Source organism: Triticum urartu, chromosome 1A (genome assembly GCF_056163025.1).
Source record: "Triticum urartu cultivar PI428250 chromosome 1A, HENAU_Tu73, whole genome shotgun sequence".
NCBI classification, from domain to species: domain Eukaryota; kingdom Viridiplantae; phylum Streptophyta; class Magnoliopsida; order Poales; family Poaceae; genus Triticum; species Triticum urartu.
The window spans coordinates 397,382,901-397,392,559 of record NC_141873.1 but is presented as its reverse complement, the minus strand read 5'-3'; the positions used below and the strand labels follow the sequence as shown (position 1 = coordinate 397,392,559).

The window sequence follows — 9,659 nt, the reverse complement described above, 5'->3', positions numbered from 1 at the left end:
CAATTTTATCTCATATTTCCAGTGGCACCCTTGGAATTCCAAGTTGAGGCCAGGATCATGCATTTCCTATCATATCTTGCATTTTGCATCCCGCATTGCATCCCGCATAGCATGTCATCATTTCATCATATTGCTTGGTCTTGCACGTGGTTGATTGTGTCCTTATTGCTTGTTTGTCTTGTTTGGGTAGAGCCGGGAGACGAGTTCGCTAACGAGGAGCTCGTTGAGTTTGCTTTTGAGGATCCAGTCAACTCTGACAACTGTGCAGGCAAGATGATCATACCCTCGAAATCACTACTATCTTTGCTATGCTACTTTGCTCGCTCTTTTGCTATGCCATTGCTACGATGCCTACCACTTGCTTGCAAGCCTCCCAATTGCCATGTCAAACCTCTAACCCACCTTTGTCCTAGCAAACCGTTGATTGTCTATGTTACCGCTTTGCTCAGCCCCTCTTATAGCGTTGCTAGTTGCAGGTGAAGATTGGAGGCCGTTCCTTGTTGGGAACATTTATTTACTTGTTGGGATATCATTATATTGCCATGTTATCTTAATGCATCTATATACTTGGTAAAGGGTGGAAGGCTCGGCCCCTCGCCTAGTGTTTTGTTCCACTCTTGCCGCCCTAGTTTCCGTCATATCGGTGTTATGTTCCCGGATTTTTGCGTTCCTTACGCGGTTGGGTTATAATGGGAACCCCTTGGTATTTCGGCTTGATTAAAGCTTTTCCAGTAATGCCCAACCTTGGTCTTACCATTCGCCACCTAGCCTTTTCTTTCCCTTGGGTTCTGCAGACTCAAGGGTCATCTTATTTTACCCCCCGGGCCAGTGCTCCTCTGAGTGTTGGTCCCACTGAGCGATGTCCGGGGGCTACCAGGGGCAACTCTGGGCTGGCCTACCCGACGTCTTGCTCATCTGAGTGTGCCCTGAGAAAGAGATATGTGCAGCTCCTATCGGGATTTTTCGGCACATTCGGGCGGTGTTGCTGGTCTTGTTTTAACCTGTCGAAGTGTCTTGAATTACCGAGATACCGAGTCTGATCGGAACGTCTTGGGAGGAGGTCTATTCCTTCGTTGACCGTGAGAGCTTGTCATGGGCTAAGTTGGGACTCCCCTGCAGGGTTTGAACTTTTGAAAGCCGTGCCCGCGGTTATGGGCAGATGGGAATTTGTTAATGTCCGGTTGTAGATGACTTGAACCTTAATTAACTAAAATGAATCAACTGAGTGTGTTACCGTGATGGCCTCTTCTCGGCGGGGTCCGGGAAGTGGACACGGTGTTGGAGTAATGTTTGCGCAGATTGTTCTCTAGTTTCTCGCTCGTGCTTTGCCTCCTCTTCTCGCTCTCCTTTGCGAATAAGTTAGCCACCATACTTGCTAGTCGCTTGCTGCAGCTCCACTCATATTTTCCCTTGCCATACCTACAAGCTTGAATAGTCTTGATCACGAGGGTGCGAGATTGCTGAGTCCCTGTGGATCACAGATTACTATTACACAAGATGCAGGGCCTGATGATTCCGCTCCAGGAGACATGTATGAGCTCAAGTGGGACTTCGACGAAGACTCTCAAGGATACTATGTTTCCTTTCCCGACGATCAGTAGTGGTGCCCAGTTGGGGGTGATTGGGACCATGTCGCATGTTGGGTTCTCTTTTATTTTGGCTCCGTAGTCGGGCCTTGAGTGTATGGATGATGTAATGTTATTTATGTACTTGATTGATGTGGCGAGTGTAAGCCAACTATGTTATCTCCCCTTTTATTACTATTACATGGGATGTTGTGAAGATTTCCTAACTTGCGACATATGCCTTCAATGCGATTATATCTCTAAGTCGTGCCTCGACACGTGGGAGCTATAGTCGCATCGAGGGTGTTACAGTTATGTTCCCGGATTTTGCGTTCCTTACGCGGTTGGGTTATAATGGGAACCCCTTGACAGTTCGTCTTGAATAAAACTCTTCCAGCAAGGCCCAACATTGGTTTTACCATTCGCCACCTAGCCTTTTCTTTCCCTTGGGTAGGCCTGCCCAAGGGTCATCTTTATTTAAACCCCCGGGCCAGTGCTCCTCTGAGTGTTGGTCCAACTTGTCAGCCACCGGTGGCCACCAGGGGCAACTCTGGGCTGGCCTACCGGAAGTTTGGACAATCTGGTGTGCCCTGAGAACGAGATATGTGCAGCTCCTATCGGGATTTGTCGACACATTCGGGTGGCTTTGCTGGTCTTGTTTTACCATTGTCGAAATGTCTTGTAACCGAGATTGTGAGCCTGATCGGGTCTTCCTGGGAGAAGGAATATCCTTCGTTGACCGTGAGAGCTTGTGATGGGCTAAGTTGGGACACCCTTGCAGGGTCTGAACTTTCGAAAGCCGTGCCCGTGGTTATGGGCAGATGGGAATTTGTTAGTGTCTGGTTGTAGAAAACCTGAAGTTGATCTTAATTAAAATGCACCAACCGCGTGTGTAACCATGATGGTCTCTTTCCGGCGGTGTCCGTGAAGTGAACACGGTGTTGGAGTAATGCTTGACGTAGGTTGTTCTAGGATCACTTCTTGATCATAGTTATTCGACCGTGCTTTTGCCTTCTCATCTCGCTCTCATTTGCGTATGTTAGCCACCATATATGCTAGTCGCTTGCTGCAGCTCCACATCATTCCTTTTACCCTTCCTATAAGCTTAAATAGTCTTGATCGCGAGGGTGTGAGATTGCTGAGTCCCCGTGACTCACAGATACTTCCAAAACCAGCTTGCAGGTGCCGATGATGCCATTCCAGGTGACGCAACCAAGCTCAGGAGGAGCTCGATGAAGATCTTGTCCTTTACGTTGTTTCGTTCTAGTCGATTAGTAGTGGAGCCCAGTTGGGGTCGATCGGGGATATGTGTAGCATTTGGGGTAGTCTTCTTTTATTTTGGTTCCGTAGTCGGACCTTGATTGTATTTGGATGAATGTAATGCTTTATTCATGTATTGTGTGAAGTGGCGATTGTAAGCCAACTATGTTACTCTTTCCCTTATGTATTACATGGGTTGTGTGAAGATTACCTCACTTGCGACATTGCTTTGAATGTGGTTATGCCTCTAAGTCGTGCTTCAACACGTGGGAGATATAGCCGCATCGAGGGCGTTACAGACGCTTAATTGGACTTTCACAAAGCACATACCTTGACAAAGTTTTGAAGAAGTTCAAAATGGATCAAGCAAAGAAAGGTTTCTTGCCTGTGTTACAAGGTGTGACGTTGAGTAAGACTCAATGCCCAACCACTGCAGAAGATAGAGAGAAGATGAAAGATGTTCCCTATGCTTCAGCCATAGGCTCTATCATGTATGCAATGCTGTGTACCAGACTTGATGTGTGCCTTGCGATAAGTCTAGCAGGGAGGTACCAAAGTAATCCAGGAGTGGATCACTGGACAATGGTCAAGAACATCCTGAAATACCTGAAAAGGACTAAGGATATGTTTCTCATTTATGGAGGTGACAAAGAGCTCATTGTAAATGGTTACATTGATGCAAGCTTTGACACTGATCCGGACGATTCTAAATCGCAAACCGGATACGTGTTTACATTGAACGGTGGAGCTGTCAGTTGGTGCAGTTCTAAACAAAGCGTCGTGGCGGGATCTACGTGTGAAGCGGAGTACATAGCTGCTTCGGAAGCAGCAAATGAAGGAGTCTGGATGAAGGAGTTCATATCCGATCTAGGTGTCATACCTAGTGCATCGGGTCCAATGAAAATCTTTTGTGATAATAGTGGAGCAATTGCCTTGGCAAAGGAATCCAGATTTCACAAGAGAACCAAGCACATCAAGAGACGCTTCAATTCCATCCGAGATCTAGTCCAGGTGGGAGACATAGAAATTTGCAAGATACATACGGATCTAAATGTTGCAGACCCGTTGACTAAGCCTCTTCCACGAGCAAAACATGATCAGCACCAAGACTCCATGGGTGTTAGAATCATTACTGTGTAATCTAGATTATTGACCTTAGTGCAAGTGGGAGATTGAATGAAATATGCCCTAGATGCAATAATAAAGTTATTATTTATTTCCTTATATCATGATAAATGTTTATTATTCATGCTAGAATTGTATTAACCGGAAACATAATACTTGTGTGAATACATAGACAAACAAGAGTGTCACTAGTATGCCTCTACTTGACTAGCTCGTTGATCAAAGATGGTTATGTTTCCTAGCCATAGACATGAGTTGTCATTTGATTAACGGGAACACATCATTAGGAGAATGATGTGATTGACTTGACCCATTCCGTTAGCTTAGCACTCGATCGTTTAGTATGTTGCTATTGCTTTCTTCATGACTTATACATGTTCCTATGACTATGAGATTATGCAACTCCCGTTTATCGGAGGAACACTTTGTGTGCTACCAAATGTCACAACGTAACTGGGTGATTATAAAGGTGCTCTACAGGTGTCTCCGAAGGTACTTGTTGGGTTGGCGTATTTCGAGATTAGGATTTGTCACTCCGACTGCCGGAGAGGTATCTCTGGGCCCACTCGGTAATGCACATCACTTAAAGCCTTGCAAGCATTGCAACTAATGAGTTAGTTGCGGGATGATGTATTACGGAACGAGTAAAGAGACTTGCCGGTAACGAGATTGAACTAGGTATTGAGATACCGACGATCGAATCTCGGGCAAGTAACATACCGATAACAAAGGGAACAACGTAGGTTGTTATGCGGTCTGACCGATAAAGATCTTCATAGAATATGTGGAAGCCAATATGAGCATCCAGGTCCCGCTATTGGTTATTGACCGGGGACGTGTCTCGGTCATGTCTACATAGTTCTCGAACCCGTAGGGTCCGCACGCTTAAAGTTTCGATGACGGTTATATTATGAGTTTATGAGTTTTGATGTACCGAAGGTTGTTCGGAGTCCCCGATGTGATCACGGACATGACGAGGAATCTCGAAATGGTCGAGACATGAAGATTGATATATTGGAAGCCTATATTTGGATATCGGAAATGTTCCGGGTGAAATCGGGATTTTACCGGAGTACCGAGGGGTTACTGGAACCCCCCGGGGGCTTAATGGGCCATAGTGGGCCTTAGTGGAGAAGAGGAGAGGCGGCTAGGGCAGGGCCGCGCGCCCCTCCCCCTCTAGTCCGAATAGGACAAGGAGAGGGGATCGCCGCCCCCCTTTCCTTCCTCTCTCCCTCCTCTTTCCCCCTTCTCCTAATCCAACAAGGAAGGGAGGGAGTCCTACTCCCGGTGGGAGTAGGACTCCTCCTGGCGCGCCTCCTCCTGGCCGGCCGCACCTCCCCCCTTGCTCCTTTATATACGGGGGTAGGGGGGCACCCCATAGACATAACAATTGATTTGATCTTTTAGCCGTGTGCGGTGCCCCCCTCCAGCATAGTCCACCTCGATAATACTGTAGTGGTGCTTAGGCGAAGCCCTGTGTCGGTAGAACATCATCATTGTCACCATGCCGTCGTGCTGACGAAACTCTCCCTCAACACTCAGCTGGATCGGAGTTCGAGGGATTTCATCGGGCTGAACATGTGCTGAACTCGGAGGTGCCGTGCGTTCGGTACTTGATCGGTCGGATCATGAAAACGTACGACTACATCAACCGCGTTGTGCTAACGCTTCCTCTTTCGGTCTACGAGGGTACATGGACAACACTCTCCCCTCGCGTTTCTATGCATCACCATGATCTTGCGTGTGCGTAGGATTTTTTTTGAAATTACTACGTTACCCATCAATTGATTCAAGATGAGTTCTTCGATTCATCAAATTCAGATGAAGAGGTGGACATGATTATGCTCATGAGCATGCAAGAGGAAATGGAACGGCAAGTGGAGCATATTCTCAACTTCAAGGGATCAATCAAAGGGAGAAGAGCGATCAACCGGGACAGGGTGTCCGGAGCAAAGCTACTGCACATGGACTACTTTGCTCCCGAACCTACTTTCCCGGATGATCCATGGTTTCGTTGCCATTTTCGCACGCCGAAACCATTGTTTTTGCGTATTGTGGAGGAAGTGGAGGCACACGACGACTACTTCAAGCTCACAAGGGATTGCTGTGGCCAACTCTCTTTGTCGACCAAGCAGAAGTGCACGACTGCTCTGAGGATGCTTGCACTTGGTACTGCTGCAGATGTCATTGGTGAGATGGTCAGGATGGGGGAGAGCACGTGCTTGAAGACTACTATCAAGTTTTCCCGCGCCGTGGTGGAGGTGTTTGGACCTGAGTATCTCAGAGAACCAAATGCGCAGGACATGGAGAAGTTGTTGGCTATTGGAGAGACAAGGGGGTTCCAGGAATGCTTGGATCAATAGATTGCATGCATTGACAATGGAAGATCTGCCCCAAAGGTTTGCGGGGAATGTATCAAGGTCACACCAGAGAGGTCATCATCATACTAGAAGCGGTGGCATCACATGACTTATGGATTTGGCATGCTTTCTTTGGAATGCCGGGTTCTCGCGACGACATCAACATGCTTCAACGATCTCTGGTGTTCAGGAGGCTTTGCAATGGGAAATCACCGCCGCACAACTACACCGTCAACAACCAAGAGTACAACATGGGATACTATCTTGTCGATGGTATCTATCCTCAGTGGGCGGCGTTTGTGAAGACCATATCTGAACCGCATGGCAATAAACAGAGCCACTTTGCAGTAATGCAAGAAGTGCCTAGGAAGGATGTGGAGAGGGCATTTGGTGTGCTTCAGGCTCGTTGCGGAATTGTGCAGAGCGCTGCAATGATGTGGGAATCAGAAACTTTGTGGTAGCTGATGACATGTTGTGTTATTCTGCACAATATGATTGTTGAGGATGAGGGTGATGGTGTAGCCCAAACCCATGATTTCGAAGCACCTGGAGAACAAGTTGAAATACCGAAAGCTCAAGATGCGGCTCAGCTTATGCACTTTTTGCAGATGCATCAGAATCTTCGATATCAACAGGTGCACACGCAGCTACTCATTGATCTTGTGGAGCACATGTGGACCCACAATGGCAACCAAGAAGCCAATGCTTGAGTTTGGCATTTAAATAAATTTTATGTAAACACTATCTATGCTTCGTACGAACATTTGCTATTTACATGTGACATTGGCTTGTATGATCGACGTGCATGTATTTGCATGGATTTGAGAGTCCAGATTTGAGATATGTGGATGCCGGGAGAGAAATACGAGGGCCCGTCTGGATGCGCCCGCGAGGGTGCCTGGGCGCGTTCACGAACGTATAGGGGGTAGGATTTGCCAAGTCCACCTGTAGATGCTGTAATACCCTGAAAATTTGATTGTAACATGTTATAAACTCTGCAATGGAAGAAATTAAGGTACTACATTCTGAACACCAACTCACCATTTTTTAAATCATTTTTCTAACCCGCCGACCAATTTTTTGTGACACCAAACATGTTATGTGGCACTATGAACCGTCCCAAAAAATGGACATACGTAGTGAGGCCCAAATGCGTCAATAAAAATCAGGTCAGAACATCGCCAAAGTTGGGTAGGGCGTTGCCCTGAGAGGAAAACACCTCATGACGGTGGACCGTCATAGAAAATTATTGTAGGCGACGATTCCTATTTCGTCACCAGGGTTTTTGTTGCCGAATAGAGCAAATTTTGTAGTGAGAGAAGGTAAAATGGTAGTACAATTTTAGTCGGTTGAATGGTACGTTTATGCGCTTTGGTATCACTCTTGGTACATTTCTCATTGCTCACTCCTTCACATGTAAATTAGTGACTCCCCATCCGTTCTTGGAAATCACTTGATCTTTGGACTATGCAACTGCCTACATAAAAATCTTAAATGCGGTCTAGCTTTTGAGATTTTGATGCAACCTAATAAACATTACCATTATGCAGACAAAGTAAAAGGCACTTCTTTATTAAAATATTTTTTATACCAGTTTTAGGATTTTCCCTTATCCTCTCTCTGTCATTTCTACATTTGGCTTTGTTGTGTCTCAAAGTTGACCTTTTTACAAGTCATCTATTGTATATGTTGGTGCTTTTGTTTGTAAGATGTATTCACAAGTGATACTCATATCTTCTTTGTCTCCCTATGCAATGAGAGGAATGAAAATATGATTCAATTCTAAATTTGATATTATGCAGCCTAACCAGTATATGGCCTCTTGCGAACTTTTACTCTCTTGGTTGTGCGCTACATCTGGTTGCTCTGGGACAAAGGAGGCAATAACGAGCCAAATAGCCAATGGTAGCCAAAGCAACATCCTACCCACTTCAGGGTTCCAAATCTGGTGTCTCGACATTGAGAGAGACCACGAGCACTGGAGTTTGAATGGGATGCATTTGATGTGAGAAGAAGATATGTCTTGCATGCACAATTGACGAGGAGTGGGTTGGCGGTGTGGCATCTCAGGATACAATACCAACTTGAACTTGCCCCTGTGTCTTATACATCATTGTTTTCATCGAGAGAATGTTATAATTTAGTTATAACATGTATTTCATTTATCATGTAAACTGTATGATCAAGTTATGGATCTTAATTCTTGCTTCCTTTTCAACACTTATTTGTGGTTTTGCTCGCAAGTTTTTAATGTTATTAAGTACAATGGAGATCTTATTTGTACTATATTTTTTTGTACTTTTGTCCTGGTACACCATTTAGGTTGGGATGGTAGTAAAAAGACACTGACTTGTCCTCTAACAACATGAGGGCGAAGAATATTTCTCGCAGGGGGGAAGAGTGGGTGCTTGGTCGTTGTGGAAAGGGGAAATGGGGAGAAGGGCCATTGATATTCGGCATGAGTAAAACCGGATGGATGCATTGCTTGACATCTGTGTTCATAAAAAGAACTAAAATTCCACCGATGTCTCTAGCATCTCTATATTGTCGCGTGGCAATGCACGGGCATTCAACTAGTGTCTATAAAAGGATCTTTCGATGGAAGATCAAATCTCACATTTCTATAAAGACATTAATAGTAGCTTTTATTGTTCTAAGAAATGGACTACCGAAAATAGTAGGTGCAATGGGATCTTCAGGCATATCAACTATAACAAGGTCAATCATAATAGGGCAATCATTAATTTGAATGATCACACCATGCCTAATCACACTATGCCTAATCAACTATAACACGGTCAATCATAACAGGGCAATCATCTATTTATAGGAGGAGGGGGTGGGGGAGGCAAGGAAGTGGCTACCCAAAAGCCCCCCTTCACTAGCATCACGCACCTAAAGGGGGGAGCTTGCCCCCAAAGGGCCCCAACCATGTCCGAACCATGAAGGGGCTGCCCCCAAGCGACCCCCTTCCAACACTCCTCCACCATATAGGGGGCTTCCCTCCATGGGGGCCCCCTCCTAACACCATCCCACCAAAAGGAGTGGCTCCTAAAAATAACCCCCATGAAAAGGGGGATGATGTCCCCCATGTGGGAGCAACCCCTTGGGGCTGTTCGGAAAATTTTGGAAGGCCCCCAAACATTTTCAGAACCCTCCAAAAAATTGTGGATGCATTCGATACTTTTCCCGCTTGATGGTATTCGCTTAAAATTTTCTACTCTGAAATACTTGCGGTTTTATCTCTGGAACTTTTCTGATGAATTTCTCTCAAGCTCGTAACCTCCTAGTACTCAGCATATATATGACCCTTAAGCATGTGACCATGTAGGCTTGGTGAAATATAGAC

General features: G+C 45.7%; 2 protein-coding genes across 2 annotated transcripts; both read left to right on the top strand.

Annotated features, from left to right (window-relative positions):
- Positions 1-5,815: 5,815 nt before the first annotated feature.
- LOC147991408 (uncharacterized) lies at positions 5,816-6,313 on the top strand. The gene has a single exon (XM_087538660.1). It carries the CDS (start codon positions 5,816-5,818, stop codon positions 6,311-6,313), a length of 498 nt encoding a protein of 165 aa, XP_087394786.1.
- A 47-nt stretch (positions 6,314-6,360) lies between these two features.
- Positions 6,361-6,771, top strand: LOC147991407 (uncharacterized). The gene has a single exon (XM_087538659.1). The coding sequence runs from the start codon at positions 6,361-6,363 to the stop codon at positions 6,769-6,771; it is 411 nt and encodes a 136-aa protein (XP_087394785.1).
- The last annotated feature ends 2,888 nt before the right edge of the window (positions 6,772-9,659 follow it).